This window comes from Herpailurus yagouaroundi, unplaced genomic scaffold (assembly GCF_014898765.1).
Source record: "Herpailurus yagouaroundi ecotype Mexico unplaced genomic scaffold, PumYag 194, whole genome shotgun sequence".
Lineage (NCBI taxonomy): Eukaryota > Metazoa > Chordata > Mammalia > Carnivora > Felidae > Herpailurus > Herpailurus yagouaroundi.
In genome coordinates, this window is record NW_024412425.1 from 4,666,215 (window position 1) to 4,684,006 (window position 17,792).

Consider the following 17,792-nt stretch of genomic DNA (forward strand, 5'->3'; position numbering starts at 1 on the left):
ATAAAAAAGTATATGAGCAGCTGGATCCAACAGTACCTGAAGCCGATTGCTCCAGGGCAGTTTCAGTTAAGTGAACCAATTATTTTTTTTTTCTCTTAAGCCAGTGGGGACTGGAGGATAACGCTCCCTGCCTGATTTGTGCCAGTCCCTAACTTCTCTCTTCCCTCCCCCACAAATGTCCTCATCGCTGTTTCCATTTGCAAACTCAGAGGCCACGTTAATCAAAACCATCTTTATTATTTAAAGAGCATCCTGTCATCAGGGGCACCTAGATGGGGGTCCCCAGATGGCAGAACAATATTTACATGGGGGTCAGGAGGGTGAGGCTCGGGTGGTCCCAGGGCTGAGTGGGCCCGCCACTGTGGAAGAGAGGAGCCTGGAGGGAGGGTATCCTTGGACCTGTGGGCTCAGCCCAAGAAGAAAAACGTCCCATTCCAGGCCCAGGGTGAACCCCACCAGGTGGGGCTGGAGCCACCTAGGCGAACTTGGGCCCTGGAGGCGTGCACATCAAGGAGAAGCCGCAGGTCAGAGCTGGGTCACCATGCCGCTGGCTTCGGAGTGAGTCTGGGGAAAGACAACTGGGGGCTTCTGAGGACTGAGAGGTTTCCCCAGTCCCACAGCTCACCTCCCCTCCCCAGAAGCCCTCTGAAATCCATCTGTTCCCTAGGCCGCCCTCTTCTAGGCCTGAGCATAGGTTTCCAGAAAACCCCGCCTTCTCCCTTTTCCCCATTAGAGTCCCAAACACTCCCGCCCTCTGGCTCCCATCTGGGCCCAACGTTCACCTTTATGGCCTGGAAGATCCACTCCCGGAAGTCACTGACTTTGGTGTAGACACCTGGCTTCTGGGCCAGGGCACAGCCGGTGCCCCAGCTCACGATGCCACACAGCCGCCAACGTGGCGTCCGAGAGATGCTATCCTCACACACGAAGGGGCCACCGCTGTCACCCTGGTGGGGGAAGGGGAGGCCTGGCTGGAGGCCGAGAGGGCATCCAGGAGGCCCTCTTGAATGGCCAGCGGCTGTGGCCACAGAGCCCCCTGGGCCTGAGATAGGGAGCCCGACCGCCCCCTGCCCTGGGTCTCCATCCCCGGAGTGGCAGGGGCTAGGGGCTACCCCACACAGTCCCTCACCTGGCAGGCGTCGATGCCACCCTCAGGGTAACCGGCACAGAACATCTTGGGCTTGATCTGGTTCGCGTAGAAATCGGGGCCGTTGCAGACATCGTTGCTGATTATGGGGACTCGGGCCTCCTGGAGTACCCCAGCCTGTTGGCCTGGGGGTGTGCGGGCAAGGCTGGCCAAGGCTGGGGAGCGTGCGCGGCCCCCTTCCCTCCTGGTGCCCCCCGCCCGGGCTCCTCAGCGTCCCTGTGCCCTGGGGCCCAGAAGCATTCGACCAGCCGGACTGCTTTTCCCCAGCCCAGCTCAGTCTCCCTGACGGCGGCTCCGCAGACAGAGGACGGGACTCACCGTAGTACTGTGTGTTGCCCCAGCCGGTTACGGTACAGATCTTGCCATCCACCAGGGCCTGGCCGGCAGCCGGGAGGCACACGGGCTGGATGTATTCTGTGAGAGAGACCATGCGGTCCAGCCTCTGCCAGCCTGGCCCACCTGGTACCAAACCCCTGTCCGGCGGCCTCAAGCGCCCCGGTACACCCTTTCCTCGGTTCTTTTAAAATAACCACAGGAAGAGTTGCCATCAACTGAGTTAACCGTGTACGAGGCGCTTTCCCGTGTCCTCCAAACTCCCATCAGCCCGGGGGGAGGGGAGGGGCACCGTTAGCCCCTTTCCAGAGGAGGGACATGAAGCCCAGTCACTTGTCCAGGTCTCATAACGACTCAGTGACAGAGCTAGAACTGGAACCCAGGTCGGCCTGATTCCAGAGCCGGGGTTCTTAACCACGGCCCACAGGGCCAGCCCCTGCCGAGAGGGTGCCTTTGTGAGAAGTAGGAAAAGGCATCCCTATCTTTACATACTTGACTTCCAACTGCCAGAAAATCATCACAGTAGATACACAGGTCTACGCCCACAACAGTGACAATGGTGCCCCTGAGATGCGATGTCCTTGTGCCGGGCACAACACGCACAGAGGGTTTGTCTGCTCCCTGCTGGTGACTTCACGGGCCTGAGCCTCGGAGCTCTACGCTATAAAATGGACAGAATAATCTTTTCCCCTAGAGGGTGTGGTGAGAAACTGGCGAAGCACTGAGCAGCCCACCTGACACATAGGAAATGCTCACATGAATGAGTCACAGTAATAAACGACAAAAGCGGTGACTGCTCACACGAACTGGGTGCTCACTGTGTGCTGCCATCGCTCGAAGCTCTTTACTCACATTCCCCTTTTAATCGTCTCAAAAACCCTAGGCGGCCATTTAATGGATCAGGGAAACTGAGGCACAGACAGAGGTGAAGCCACACACTCAAGATCACATAGACGGCAAGCCCTGGAATCTGATCCCAAATCCTATGCTGTTACCCCCTTGGCCCCGTGTCTCGAACCGAAGCCACTCCCACCCCCTCCTCCTGTGCTTCCACGGACACTTCTTTACTGCAGTATTTGTAACCCCCAAAGACAAGGCTTTGTTTTTGTTTTTTTTTTTTAAGTGTATCTGGGGCGCCTGGGTGGCTCAGGTCACGATCTCATGGTTCGTGGGTTCAAGTCCCACATGCTCTGTGCTGTCAGCGTGGAGCCCAATTTGGATCTCTCCCCCTCTCTGTCCCCCACTGGTGCATGCTCTCTCTCTCTCTCTCTCTCTCTCTCTCTCTCTCTTTCTCTCTCGAAAATAAATACGAAAGAAAAAAGCAAAATGTGCACCATCCCCTTCGATGGGAAAACCAATAACACGGGTCATTCAAAAGAAAATGGGCATAAAAATAAGTATAATAGAAACCACAAAAACCTGGGGGTTACACGCACAGATTCCCACGCCAGGCAGGCTTGGCTCAGATCTTTGCCATTTTTCCAACTGTGGGACTTTGGAGCAGAGTTCCCTTCTCTGTGTCGGGATCTTTCCCCAAGTGGGAACGAAGGATCAGAGGAGGACCCACCCTCCCCAGGCTGCTGTGGGGGCTAATTGTACTATTTCATTATCATTGTACCTGTACCTGTACGATGTACCCGTACGATGTACCCTGACGGAGGCTCATCGTCGTCATTACTACGACTTCGTGGCCATTGTTTTTATGATTAGTGTCACCACACTGTGGTCTGCTGAAAGTGGAAGCCCAAGGTCTGCTCTCAATCCAGAGGCAGGCCCTGGAGAAAGCGTCCTGGCCCCCAAGGGGAGTCTTGCCCCCTGACAGCAAGGAAATGCCCCAGAGAACTGCAGAGGGGCTAACTTCTGAGTCCCTCTCTGATTCATCTATTTTAAAAGCCTTCTTCATTTCATCTTTTTCATTTTAATTTTTTTTTTTATGTTTATTTTTGAGAGAGAGGGAGAGACAGATCGTGAGCAGGGGAGGGGCAGAGAGAGAGGGAGACACAGAATCCGAAGCAGGCTCCAGGCTCTGAGCTCTCAGCACAAGAGCCCGATGCGGGGCTGGAACTCACGAACCACGAGATCATGACCTGAGCCGAAGTCGGACGCTCAACCGACTGAACCACCCGGGCGCCCCTCTTCATTTCATCTTAACTATATTTGTTGGTAACAGCTCTCTTGAGATGTAATGCACACACCATGCAGGTCGCCCTCTTCGAGTGTACGAGTCAATGGCTTTTTAGTGGGTTCACATAGAGTTGGGTGCCTGACGATCCATTTTAGAACAAAAGAGATCCTGTGTTCTTGACTCATCCCCTCCCAGTCTCCCCACCCCAGCCTCGCCCCTACCTCATACCTCCCCTACCCCCTGGTAACCACCGATCTTTCTCTGTCCCCACACCTGCCCATTCTGGAATTTCATTTTAACGGGATCACAGAGCGGCCTTTTGTGTCTGACTTTGGTTTAGCACAGTGTTTTCAAGGCTCATCTGAGTGTGTCTTGTGTCGGTACCCTGCCACTCCTTCCGTGTGTGGACGGACCACGTTCTGTTCATCCGTTTGTCAGACGTGTGGGTTGTCATCTTTTGCTTGTCGTCAACCGAGCTGCCTTGAACATCTGTGTGTGAGATTCTGTGCGGACATGTGTTTCCGCTTCTACTGGGCGCGTACCCTGGGGTGGAATTTGCTGGGCCCAATGCTAACTCCATGTTTGGCTTTTCGAGGACCGGCCGGGTGGTTCTTCAAAGTGGCTGCACCAGTTGTCCCTGTCTGACGCGTGCCCGTCAAGATCGTTTCTCTCACCCCCATGGATTCCTATGGCTCCGTCCTCTCTCCTCCCAGCCTCTGGAGTCCCCAAGGCCAAGGCTCACCTCCAGACTTACCCGTGAGGGGCAGGGGGCTGGACAGGTGGACCAGGGCGATGTCATTGCTGTTTTCCTCACTGTTGGGGTCTCGAAAGGGGAGGTAGCCCCCGTGGTACACCACCGCCTGCACCCCCAGCTGCAGGCCATGGGGGGAGGCCTGGGCCACAGCTCCGGCAAACACCCGCCAGCGGGACAGGACCCGGTTCCGCCTGCCAGGGGACAGGAGAGGAGGACGGCAGCTGCCTGGGCACGGCCCGTCCCACGTCGCCTCTCCCCCTCAGCGCTACGGGACGCTCACTCAGGGAAGCAGTGGGCAGCTGTCAGCACCCAGTCTCCAGAGAGCAGGGACCCTCCACAGAGGTGAGCTCCATCGTAGCGAAGACTGACTTGCCACGGCCACCTGCCCAGGCTGGTGTCTCGGCCTCCCACGATGCGATCCACAGGCAGCTTCCGACGGCCACAATCTGTGGGAGAGGCGGAGTCACGGGGGCCCCGGGAGGGCCTGGAACCTCAGGACACAGCCCCATCCTTGGGGATCTATGGGGACAAGGTCCTGCCATCCTGAGGGAGTCTGAGAGGACACAGCTCTATCCCTGTAGGGTTGGATATGGCCAGTGTGGGGCGCGGGGGGCGGGGAGGGTGCCTGATGGGACACGGCCCTGCTCTGGGTTTGGGGGGAGGGCCTAAGGGAGAGGGTTCTGAGTTTCAGGGTCTCACCTTGGCAAACAGTAGCCAGGAAACGGCCCCTGGGACAGTCACTGTGAGAGAAAGACAGGGGCAGAGGCAGAAATAAAAAGAGAGGCCAATTAAGACGGAAGAAAGGGCACCGACCGCGGGCGGGTGGGCGCCCCTGCCCGCTGCCCTCCTCACCACACGGAGATGACCTCGAGCAGCCTCCGGGCCAGTGGCAGCCTCCCCTCGTCCACGCAGAAGAAGCCCGACGTGCCGTTGGCGCCCGCCGTCCGCACGTCCAGCTCCGAGTGGCCCAGGGCCCTGGGCAGGCAGGGGTCAGGCCTGCTCCTCCCGCCCCGCGCCGCCCGCCCACCCCCCCGAGGGCCGCCCGCTACCTGAGGAAGCCCATGTCCTCGCAGCCCAGGCCCGCCACCCCGGCGTTGGAGCGCGAGGAGCACAGCAGCCGCCACGTGCCCTCTGTGTCGTCGAACACCATGAGCCGGGCGTCGGCAGGGCTGACCTGCACTGCAGGGCGACAGGACGGCCGCCTGGGTCACCTCCCCGCTGTGCCCACCCGCTTGCCCGCCCGACCCTGCGGGGCTCCAGGCCAGGGTCTCCGCGGAGCCAATAGGAGCTGGGGCGCACCTATGGGCTGGGAACCCGGGGACCTTCCTGTGGCCGCCGGGCTGCCTGAGCCGGCTGCACAGGCACCGCTAGCCTGACCCTTTGCTTGGCCATTTGGGAAGAGGGAAGCGGTTTCCACCGAGCTCCGGAGAGGATGGGCGTGTGCAGCTGGATCTCCCGGGGCCATCTTTACCCCCAGGAGGGGAAAACTCAGCCAACGTGGAGGAAAGCCAAGATCTGCCCCTTGATGAAGCCAGGCTTGCCAGACCCCCAGAACTGTTGGAGAAGTAAGTTCATCATTTCCCTTTCTGTTTAACCAGTTTGTTTCTTTTTTCTTTTTGTCTTCTGCAGCCTGAAGACCCTTGACACATCAGATTGCCCAAGTATCTAGAGACCCTATAGTTTTTTTGAAAGAAAGAAAGAAAGAAAGAAAGAAAGAGAAAGAAAGGGAAGGAAAGAAAAGCTATCTTTTTTTTTTTTTTTTTTTTAATTTATTTTTGGGACAGAGAGAGACAGAGCATGAACGGGGGAGGGGCAGAGAGAGAGGGAGACACAGAATCGGAAACAGGCTCCAGGCTCTGAGCCATCAGCCCAGAGCCCGACGCGGGGCTCGAACTCCCGGACCGCGAGATCGTGACCTGGCTGAAGTCGGACGCTCAACCGACTGCGCCACCCAGGCGCCCCGAAAAGCTATCTTTTCTGCACGACTTGTCCAAGCCTTGAATATACTAAAATGCATATGGCACTTCTCCAAGTAGTATCCATTCATTCATTCACTCATTCATTCACCAGATAAGGGTTAACCAGACATATACTCCGTACCCAGTCCTGTGTGGGGTGATGCTGGGGGCACAAAGATGACCTAGGCGGCCCTGGGTTGTGCCCTCACCAAGCCCAAGTCCAGGGGTGGGGAAGACAGACAGCAGAAAAAAAGTCCCTCAACCAAACACCTCATCACAGGCTGTGAGAAGAGGTGGGGTGGAGACCCAGTAAGGCTGGAGAGAGCCCATGTCTGGGGCCGGTTGTGTTGAGAACTGAAGGCCCTCTGAGCCCCTCCCAGGCTGCTCCCCACACGGCCAGAGGACCCCTTTTCACACCTAAGCCAGGTCACAGGCCTCAGGCGTATTTATTTACATTTGCCCCTCAGCACGGCCAGGCTCTGTTTTGGGCAGTGGACAAATTGCCAAAGCAGTAAGCGAATCAGACAAAACCCCTGCTCTGTGGAACTCAAAGGCCAGTAGGTGAGACGGGGAATGGAAGGGACACATGAGTAAAATAGACGGTGTGTCACAAAAGGAGCCGGGGAGCCAAATCAAGGCTGACAGAGGCAGGGGCGTACTGGCGTGCGGGGTGAAGCTGCCATTTTCCATAGGCGAGCACAGAGAGAGCTTCGTTGAGGAGGTGGAGTGTGAATGTAGATCTGAAGGAGGGGAGAGAGTTGCGAAGGTAGGTGAGGGAACAGAGAACTAGGCCACAGGGCCTGCGAGTACAGAGAACCCAAGGCTGGTGGGGGGTGCGGTGGGGGAGGACCAGCAAGGAGGCTGGAGCAGAGTGAGCGAGAGGCAGAGGAGCTGGGAGGCAGGCTGGGTCAACACCGGGACTTTGCTTCTCCCCGAAGAGAGGGGCAGCCAGGGGAGGCTCTGAGCCGGGAGGCCCTGACCCCACTGGGCGGTTCACAGGAGAGCAGCGGGGGACCTGGGGAGGGGCTGCTGTGGTGCCCAGGAGGGGGTGGATGGAAGCTGGGCCAGGGCAGGGACGGTGGGGGCGAAGGCTTTAGACCCTGGGTCGCAGGGACAGGGTTTGCTGGCAGACTGGACGTGGCTGTGAAGGAAGGACAGGGGTCAAGGACAACTCCACGGTGTTTGGCCTGAGCCATAGAAGGATGGAGCTGCCATTGACCAGGAAGGGGAAGGGGGCCGGGGGAGCAGGTCTGGGGAAGGACCAGCTGCGACCTCCTGGGTCCTCTTCTCCCGAGCTTCCTGCATTGCTGCTGCTCCAGAGCACATTCTAAGAAACCAAATCTGGGGCAAACTCAGTTTGCCAACCTCTCAGGAGGAAGCCGGCGAGGCCGTACCCAAGCCGAGTGGTCTTCCCATAGCCCCACAGATCTGGACAAGGTCGTGCTGAGACCCTGCTAGGTGCCCAGCACTATGCCTCGTGCTCTCCCTGACCACCAACAGCAGGGCCTTGCCACACCACCCCGAAGCCACAGAGATCCCCATTTTGGTCAGAGGAGGGGCTGAAGCTTGGAGAGACGGGGTGACTTGTCCAACATCACCGGGTGAGTGAGAAGCAGAGAGGGTTCGCACCCAGGCTTCGCCACTCCAAACCCCAAGCTGTGAATGTTGCCCTAGGCGGCCTGTCCAGCCACTTCCCCTTCTGAGGGTCAAACAGTGACAGCGGGGGGACGTCAGTGGGTTGGACCATGTTATGCTATGTCATACCTAGTAGGGGGGGTGGCTTTTGAATCTCACAACCATCCTAGGGCATAGAGACCCCTTCTATGCCCATCTTGCAGATCGGGAAACTGAGCCTCAGAGAGGACATACTTGCCTAGGAACCTACCGCTAAGAACCAGCAAAGAATTTGAACCCAGGCCTGCCAGCGTACATTCTCACTGCTGCTTCTGAGGGTCTCACCTGGACTTTCACTGGCCCCACCCTGGGCACACTTCCCCCAGCTAGCACTAAGAGCCTCCTGGCTGTCCTGCCTTAATTATGGCCTCCTGCTCTGAGGTGGGGGCAGGCGATGCCTGGTGCCTCTGCTGGATGGCGCCCACCACCCCGCATTCCAAGACCAAGACCTGGGGTTCAAACTGTCAGCTGGGGGTGAAAAGTTTCCAAGTGTTCCAGATAGGCTGAGGCCTTAGGGAAAAAATGATCACTTTATGGATATGGGTTGGGGGAGATGCGGGGAGGGAATATCAAATGCCCCCTCCAATTATTTTTGAAGCCACGTTCTGTGCCACCGTTTCTCACTTTTCAACTCTTTATTCTTGTTTGAATTATTTGAAAAAAAAAAAAAATGTGTTCCGGGTCACCTGGCTGGCTTACTAAATTGTGTGATATAGTTAGAGGTGTGAAAATGCCAGGAAAATGAGGTGGGGATATAGTTTTGCGTCTGTGTTTGTTTGTTTGTTTGTTTGTTTTGTAATTTCCCAGCAGTTTTGGAAAACCCAAGTATAACTTGAGCAGTAGTGCTGACGTTGCCCGGAGCTCGGTCTGAATCACGGCCTGGTTACTTTCCAGCTGGAGGCCAAGAACAAGGTAGTTCATTGGCAACTTGTGTGTATTCATTTAAGCAAAGACTCCCTGAGCACCGACTTAGATGCAGGACACCGTCTAGGACAGCAAACAACATGCCCCTGCCCTCCTAAAATGCACCAGAAGTACATAATTATCAGTGTGAGGAGAGTTTTACCGCGGCAACACGGATGGTGGTGGGGTCGGGGGGAGCATGAGGTCTGGGGTGCAGGAAGGCCTTGCTCAGGAACGTTAAAGCCTGAAGGTGAGACACAAAAGCAGTATTTACCAAGTGGCTGAGAACCAAGCACTGCAAGGACCTGCATCTCTCATTCTGACCCGCGCCCCTCGCCGCTTACAGATGAGGCTATTGGGACTCAGGCGGGGCAGGACCGGTAGGAGGCCCCAGAGCTCAGAGTGACGGTGCGGAACCTTGAAACTGCTCCTAGGTGTGAGCTGGAAAGAGGTGATAAGCAAAGACTGTGGGACCGGGAGGGTTCCTCAAGGGCATGAGAGTGGACCCTGGCGAGTGCCAGACGCAAGCTTGAGGTGCGGGCGGAAGAGGGGGATGGACCCTAGGAGCCTTGGAGCCGCAACGGGTTGAGATTTTAGCCCAGCGGCAGTGGGGAGCTATGGAGGGGTTTTCGGCAGGGGCACGATCCCTCTGTCCTGCCGCTTATTCGGTGTGTGGTCTTCACTTCACTGGGCCTCAGTTTCCCCCATCTGAAAAATGGGGATGATAACAGCTCCAAATTCACAGGGTATGGTGCAAAATTTACAGCCAGGGCCTGGCAGATGTTAGCCGTCACTATGGCCAGTTGCTTGGCTATTTCTCGAGAAACAACAGAGTGTAGTTGTTCTGCACAAAAGCAGATCTAGGCTACCTGGGTTCAGATCCCAGACCCCGCCGCTTACTAGCTCTGAGACCTGCAGTACATCACTGGGCCTTTCTGTGCCTCGGCCTCCCCACATTAAAATGAGCTTTAGGGGAGGGTTAATGAATTGACAGAATAGAGCCCAGGGGCCTGCGCCCGGCACCTGTAAATGCCAAGTGCTGACATGATGACCAACATGGACGTAGGCTTCCCTTGTCTGGATTTTCATTTCTTCTCTTGACGTGAGCAGAGCCCTTTATGGAATTGATGAGGCTCACGGGAGTGAAAAACACATGCCGACACTTAAGTTCCCCTTTCTTCCTGCTGCTCTGGGCCACAGAACGGCAGCCTGGGGCTGGCATCTGGGAAAATTCATCCATTCATTCCACATTTAGTGTCTGTATCTATTATTAGTGTGGCCATTCATTCTCAGCTGCCTGCAGACACAGCTCTAGCAGGCAAGTCTAACAGCTATTCCTGGCCTCATCATCTACCAGCTGTGTGCCCTCTCTGGTCTCATTTTCCACATCTGTAAATGGGGGTCATAACAGCAGCCGCCCCCCAGAAGAACTAGAATGGGTCGCCGAATTCATACGGCACCCCTCAGACAGGTTTTGACCCTGCCTCGCAGTAAGGAACACATTTTACATCACGGCGTAGCCCTGAACCTGTGCTTTCTGGGGCGAATCATTGCGTTGCTCCGAGCCTCAGTTTCCCCATCTGTAAAACGGACTGATAAACAGTACCACTCTCGTAAATCCAAAACAGAAGATTAACAAAACTTTTTCTTACGGAGAGAGGTACACTGTGGTATTTTCTAATCTAACCTATTTTTTAAAATGCGGTTTTCAACTCCCTAATTTAATTTCACGATGCACCAAGCGGGTAATGCACTTAGAGTCTAAGAGACACGAGACAAGTGAAGTGCTTAGAACAGTGCCTGGCCCAGAGCAGGCCCTCCACACGGCACAACATCGCTAACTTCTCTGCACAGGCTCCCGCAGTCACTCAGGACCTTTTTTCTGGAGCTCCCACCAGGTACATGTGTCCTCCAGGGCTTCCCAAAGGGTCCCAGCCTGCTTTACTCACCCGGATACAGCGGCTCCTGATCACTCTTGAGTAGAAAGGTCACTGCAGAGAAGGTAGAGGTGAGGGCAGGCAGGCGGTGGGGGGGGGGGGGGCGCCGGGGGGCGGGGGAGGGTAGAGGCCCAGGGGCCACTCTCACCAATGGCCCAGGATGCTGCCCCGATGGCCGTCAGGAGCAGCAGTGTCCCCACAGCGAGAGCTGCCACCTTGGGTCCGGAACAGCATGGCACAGTCCGGCCACCTGCAACAGACACCGTGCTGGAGCCACCGCCAGGCCTGTCCTCGTCACGGCAGGGTCTGGGCACGGAGCCAGCTCTTAGCCCCCAGGGCTAACTTAGCACGCCTGAGCCTGCCATGCCCTGGGCCCAGTTTCTCAGGGCCGTCCCTCCCCTACAGCGTGGACAACCAGGTGTCCAGCTCCACAAGGCTTCCCGCTGGGAAGGGGCGTGGCCAGGACAGCCGCACTCCTGTCACGTAATGATCTTTCCTCCCCGGTGTCGGTGACACATGACAGGCGCTTCCGCACTTTGCTATCTCCTTCATCGTGTTGCACCCTTTTCTCGAAACTCTCACTTCTGATAACTCTCTCAGAGGTTCTTGTGACCCTTGACCTTTGCCCCCTTGGCAGCTCACTTCCCTCCTGTTTGGCATTTCCCCACCACCAGTCTGTTCCAGTCCCTCCGTCCTTGGGTATTCTCCCAAAGCCAGACCTCTCCCGCAGGACCCAGCTCCAAGGTCAAATGTGCCCCTGGAGGGTAAGAACCTAAGTTTGAAAATTCGCAAGCCCCACTTTGAAATATTGGTCTTACTCCATGCTGACAGCTCGGAATCTGGAGTCTGCTTCCGATTCTGGGTCTCCCTCTCTCTGCCCCTCCCCCGCTCATGCTCTGTCTCCCTCTGTCTGTCTCTGTCTCTCTCTCAAAAATAAATAAACATTGGGGCGCCTGGGTGGCTCAGTCGGTTAAGCGGCCGACTTCGGCTCAGGTCATGATCTTGCGGTCCGTGGGTTCGAGCCCCGCGTCGGGCTCTGGGCTGACTGCTCAGAGCCTGGAGCCCGTTTCAGATTCTGTGTCTCCCTCTTTCTCTGACCCTCCCCTGTTCATGCTCTCTCTCTGTCTCAAAAATAAATAAACGTTAAAAAAAAAAAAAAAGAGTTAAAGAATCCATGCTATAAACAAAAACAAATAAATAAATAAATAAATAAATAAACAAACAAACATTAAAAAACATTTTAAATGTCGGCCTTACCCCTCCCTCCCTGGGACCTTGGACAGGTGGCATCACCTCTTTGAGCCTCAGCTTTCTCATCTATTTAATGGGCATCCTCCCAGCACTCACCTAAAAATAATACTTTCAAGTTCTCTTAAATAATAGCCAAACTCTAATCACGGGCTTATTTTCTCAAGCACTGCTCTAAATGCATTCGCTTACTTAGGCTCATTTCAATTATGGTTCCCATTCTTCAAGCAGGAAGCACTAAGGCTCAGAGAAGTGGAGTCACATGCTCAGGGTGACTCAGCCAGCAAGAGGCAGTGCTGAGTCCTGAACCCCGGGCACGTTTGGTGCTGGGGCCCAAGTGTAGAACCACTAAGCCATGCTACCTCTCCCCGTGCTATAATGCCCGGCATAGAACAAGTTCTCAATAAATGCTTTTACATCATTAGAGCTGTGTGGTCCTGGGCAATACCCTTCACCTCTCTGGGCCTCACTTTTCTCATTGGTAAATGGAGCTCTATTCATTCATTCATTGTCCTGTTGGAGCAGCCACTGTACCTGGCCCCATTCTAGGCTCAGGAGACACATCCCAAAACAAAACAGGTGAGATGCTCGCTCTCGTGGGCCTCACATTCTCATACGTGTAAGGTTGAGGGGGAAACATAAGCAAGTAAGCAAACTCGATCACTTCCAGACTGTGGCGAAGTCTATGAAGGAAATAATGCAGGTCGGGGCAGCAGGTGGCCTCTGGAGGGTGCTGAGGGAAGGTCTCCCCAAGAGGGGACTTTTGAGCAGAGACCTGAAGGGTGACACCAGCCATGTAAAGATCTCAAGGAAGAGCGCTGTGGGCTGAGGGAACAGCACAGGCAAAATCCTTGAGGCAAAAAGAAGCATATGATCTGTTTGAGAGAGGCCACTGATGTGGCCAGAATGTCATGAGCTTGGGGGAAGGCAGGCACCGAGGCTGGGACCAACGAGGGAGGCCAGTACCCTGAGGAGAAGGGGGGTTTTATTCCCAGTGCGACAGAGGCCCTGGGGATTAAGAGCCACCCCCTTTTGCTAGGGATTGTGGGAGGGCCGAAGATGCAGGGCTGCTAAAAGCCTTTGGCAGGGCCTGGCGTGTGCCCAGCTGTCCCTGGCACCTGCAGGCCGTCCCCGGGGCAGCAGGAGCTCCCAGCTCTCCCCTCCATGTCGTGGTAGTACAGCTGGTGGGCACAGGGCCAGACCAGCACCCAGAACGGAGCAAGGCCTGGTCCAGGATCCTCCTGGGACGGCCGGTGTCTGGGTGTCTTAAGAACTTGAGAAGCCAGCAGTTCCCGTCAAGGCATGAGAAAACAAATACTCCCTCCCTCCAAAGAGGCCACAGTGGGCCAGGCCAACCCTGGCCTCCCGCCCACGCCCGCCCACCGGCGACTCTGCCCCCAACCATCTTCCTGGTTCCGGTGGGAGGTCTTGACTCCCTGCAGCCATGAGGCTGGTCCTGGTCCCTTTGTTTTCAGGTGCCTGTCAGGGCTTTGGGCCCGGCCCGGGGGCTCTGGTGTGCCTGCCGGGGTGCCAAGCGCTGCCACCCCGTGTCTCTTGGGGTGGGAAGAACCTCCTTCCACGCCTTCTGGATCTGGGGACTTCGAGTAACCCTAAAACAGGTGCCCCTGGTGGGACAGGAGGCGTCTTCACTCTGGGTCCGCCTGTGTGAGAGGCCTCCTCACAGCTCGTCTTTGCGGAGGCAGGAAGTATCCTCACTGTGGGCGTGAGGCAGCCTCCTTGCCCTGATTCCCGGGAAGCAGGGGAGCCTCCGGGCCTGGGAGGCAGCCTGCCCAGCCTCTGCCGCAGGCACTGCTCTCTGCCCCCCAAGGGCACTAAGGCTGCCCTACCTCAGGTCTTCTGCCCCCACCATTTGGCTGCAAACCCTCACAAGTGACATCTTTGGTTCCTTGGCTTGAAACTCAGGCTCGTGGCTCAGCCCTCACCCTACCCAGCTCCCACTTCCTGAATGGAGGGCCCTCCTTTGGCCTCCGGGATACGGCACGTGCCCGATTTTCCTTCCATTTTTCCGATGGGGCCTTCCCCATCCCCTGACCCTCTTCTTACTCCCTGAAACCTGGGGTCCATAGGGTGGCACATGGCCTCCCCCCACTCAGGCCCCCTGCTCCCATATCTGTCTCACACACCTCCACAGCCTCAGTTTCCCTTTTCTGTCCTGCAGCCTCGTAGATGTCCCCGCCCACAGGACCCTCCTGGTCTGACACTGGCCTCAATGTCCTCCCAGCCCCCAGGTCCCGTCAGAGGCTCTCATCCTCAGGACTGTCCCTCATCTGCAGGATGCTTCCCCCTGCCACACACACAGCTTGCCAGCTCACAGCCTGCAGGCCTCCTGAGCATCTCCTGTCCACCCTCTCCTTCCCTGCTCCCAGCCCCACCTGGGCTCAGCCTCCCTTCTAGTCCAGCCTCCACACAGAAGCCCAAAGATCTTCCTAAACACAAAATCCATCCTGTCCCTTCTTTACCTAGAACCCTCCATGGCTCCCCAGTGTCCCCAGGACAGAGTCTTAGACCTTCAGCCCTGTGGTGCAGCTGTTAGAGATTCGGGGATTGAACATGTTTCCCCAAATTCCCAGAGAGTCTTATGGGGCTTTCTTTATCAGACACCCAATAGTTTCCAAAGAGCAGTCAAAGCCCCAGAACTTGTAAAACACAAGTCAGTATAAGAGAAACGAAGACTAACCACCAGCGCCATCTTGCGGAGAGACCCAGCACTGCCAAGGCATCAGCCAGCCCTTCAGCAGAAATAGTCCTAAGAGACGTGGCTCCAGCTTGCTCACCTCACCGCTGCCCCAGCTCCACTTCCGGTATTACCTCCAGAAATAGCCGAATTACCCATGTGCCACTGCACACCCAGCGCCTTGTCAGCCCCTGCCTTTAGCCGCTCTTCCCTCTGCCTGGCACACCCTACCTATTCCCTACTCGTCCTGAGTGTCAGCCCAGGTATCGCCTCCTCCAATTCTGAGTCCCCAGGGAGCACCAAGAAGCCTGCCTTGGGCACACTTCAAAGTAACACAGATGTAGCAGCCACAGCGCAGGGATGGCTCTCAGCCCTGTCCTAGCCCCGTCCTGAACTTCCCTTACATCCTTGCACCAGGTGTTAATAAGGACGGTATCATTATCCTCGTCCCCAGTGTACAGATGAGGAAAGGAGGCCCAGAGAGGCGCAGCCACCTACCCTGGGTCACCCAGCAAGTCGGCGCAGCACCAGAACCTCTAAGCATCTGTATCCAGGTTTGACCACCAGCTCCAGCCCCGCCAGCAGGACCCCGCGACGGGACCGGCTTGAGCTGCCCGGGGGTGCACTGGAGCCCCACTCTGCCTTGCTTCTCTCTGTAGCCAGACCATCTCCGGCCACCCCTCTGGGCATGACCTGCTTTTCTCCCCGGTTCATTCACACATGGGCCCCGGGCCCAGGGACCCCAGGAGACATGCCGTCCCTGAGGTTCCAGGCTCTGTCACCCACCTGCTCAGCCAGGACAAGTGCCCCCTCCTGAGCCACTGCGAGCCTGGGCTCGCTCTGGGCCACAGCCATGCGGCTTGGGGCTTGATCTGCCAACTGTGCTGAGACCCCACAAGGGCAGTGTCCACACTGATCGTTTCAGCCAACACAGCCAGCCCTTCCTGCCGAGCATGCCATTCAGACCCCCATGCCACCCTGTGAGGCGTGCCTTCGTATCATCTCCATTCTACAGATGAAAGCTCGAGGACCAGAGAGAATAAATCCGGGACCTCCCAGCCAGAAAGTGCCACCACCTGGGACCAAACCCAGCTAGCCTGGTTGCAGGAGGAAGAGAGGGAGCCGGTCCCCACTGGAGAGGCAGGCAGGAAAGGCCGTCCCCTGATCGGGTCCCTCCAGCTGGCCCCCAAGCGTGGAAGAGGTTGAGGGAGAGGCGGGCTGTTTGGAGCCCCCACCGGGGCCTGCCAAGAGCCCTTCAGTGCCAGCCACTCGGGCACGTGTTTTCCCCCATCGTTCCTGGAGTGCTTTCTCTGCGACCTCTCCCCTCTCCATCCATCCTGGCCGAGTCCAAAGTCCTCTCTCTGCTCTTTTGCCCACGGTGCGGGGAGGTGGGAGGAATGTCTGCAATCGGTGGGGGTCTCGGGTCCCGGGGACGCCAAGTCGGCCGACCTCTGTCATAACCGCTCCAGTTCATGGCATGTGTCTCACATGCTAAGCCCCACAGTGGTGCCTTGTGTGTGTTCCGAGCTCCCAACAACCCCCGTACATAGGCAGGTAGGTAGGTTGGTAGCATTAGGATCCATGCTTGACCCAGGGGTAAAATGAAGCCCAGAGAAAGGATGTCAGTTGTACAAGACCACACAGCAAAAAAGTGGCAGGTTCAAGTACAGGCCTGTGTGTTTAGCTCCAGAGTCTGTGTCCTTAACCATGATAGCTGGTCTTCCCACCTTAGCCCCAAGGAGAAGACGGTCCAGGGTTCGCTGAGAGATCACTGGGGTGTGAGGGGAAACTGAGGCATGGAGCCAGGCAGGTCACATGGGGTAGCGGGAAGGCGGGTGGTGGCACAGCCCCACAGAAAATTTGGTTAATAGTTAATCAGGTGGAAGAGACTTCCTAAGGGGCTGGGGGTGGGCCCAGGAGGGGTGCCCTGAGCAAGGGGGCTCTGAGGGGGTGGAGGGCTGGGAACAGAGCACAGAGGGAGGGGCGCGAGGCAGAGCCAAGGTTGGGACTCAAGGAAAAGGGGACTCACCCTCTTTCTCCGCCATGTCACGGCCTCTTGTTAATGATTCCCCGGCTGACTTCCTGGGCCGGGGAGGGACCTGTGGGGAGATGAACCGAGAGGCAGGGCCTGGGGGAGCCGAGCCCAGCCCCGGTGCCCCCAGTCCCAGGCGCCCATCCAGGGAGGCTGGAGGGACTGGGCCCTGGCCAGAGCACGCCGTGATCACGGACGCAGATCGGGCCGGGTTCAAGGATGGGGTCAGTGTCTGACCAGCAGCCAGGGGACGCCTGATTTGCAGGGTTGGGGGCCCCCCGTGCCTGGGCCTTAGTGAGGAGTGGGCTGAAGGTCTGAAGTCCTGGGGCTGAGGGAGTAGATGAGAGCTGGGGACCTGAACTCCTGGGTCCTGGGGAAAAAGGCATTTGGGGGCTCTGAACTGCTGGGTATGTGGGAGGAGGGGCGTAGGAGCCCAGACTCCCGGGTCTGAGGGAGGCGGAGACTGGGGCCCCATCCCTGTGTCTGAGGGAGACGGGGTTGGAGCTCCAAGGTCCTTGGAGAGACGTCTGGGAGCCCCTCTACTGGGAGGTGGGCGCTAGGTAGGGTGAGGATGAGGGGACCCGTGTCCCGGCCTGGAACTGAGGGCCCCGGTCCTTACCCTGGGGTCCGGCAGGTGGGGGCGGAGCTGAGAGATAGTGCCCTTGTCGGGTCAGTCTCCAGGCCTGGGCAGGAGCATGGTGGCCCCGCAGCAGCGGTGGCCCGGAGGCAGAGGCAGCGGCGTGGGGCCTGCTAGGCCTGGCTGCCTCACCTGAGGAGGAGGGGGGCTGGGCCGGAGGCGGGGGAAGGGGCGGGGAGGGGCAGGGCGGAGGGATCGGCAACGCTGGAGGCCACCTGGCTGGTGGGGCAGGGTTTGCAGGGGCTGGACCTGGCCGGCCTGCCCCCGCATCGCCTCCTTCCGGCCTGGAGGGGGCCCAGGTGTGCCAGTCTGAGGGGACGTGGAAGGGGGGGGGGGGGTTGGGCAGACA

The 17,792-nt window shown here is 57.5% G+C and overlaps 1 protein-coding gene and 1 long non-coding RNA gene across 3 annotated transcripts in view; one reads left to right on the top strand and one right to left on the bottom strand.

The window, feature by feature from the left end:
* Window positions 1-213: 213 nt before the first annotated feature.
* Window positions 214-17,599, bottom strand: HPN (hepsin). Of its 2 annotated transcripts, XM_040446172.1 has the most exons (13): window positions 17,426-17,599; window positions 16,804-16,873; window positions 10,980-11,081; window positions 10,844-10,885; window positions 5,409-5,538; window positions 5,212-5,334; window positions 5,059-5,099; window positions 4,640-4,805; window positions 4,360-4,550; window positions 1,466-1,561; window positions 1,130-1,272; window positions 783-947; window positions 214-564 (listed from the first exon to the last, which is right to left on the bottom strand). In XM_040446172.1, exons 2-13 carry the CDS (start codon window positions 16,817-16,819, stop codon window positions 526-528), a joined length of 1,254 nt encoding a protein of 417 aa, XP_040302106.1. In that variant the 5' UTR covers window positions 16,820-16,873; window positions 17,426-17,599; the 3' UTR covers window positions 214-525. The 2 variants fall into 2 exon arrangements, with proteins under 2 accessions (XP_040302106.1, XP_040302105.1); XM_040446171.1 differs by lacking the exons at window positions 10,844-10,885; window positions 10,980-11,081; window positions 16,804-16,873; window positions 17,426-17,599 and adding an exon at window positions 5,659-6,033.
* Window positions 16,880-17,792, top strand: part of LOC121011593 (uncharacterized) — a 7,007-nt gene continuing 6,094 nt past the window's right edge. The window contains exon 1 of the long non-coding RNA XR_005781653.1: window positions 16,880-17,030. This is a non-coding gene — a long non-coding RNA (uncharacterized LOC121011593). The remainder of the gene's footprint in view (window positions 17,031-17,792) is intronic.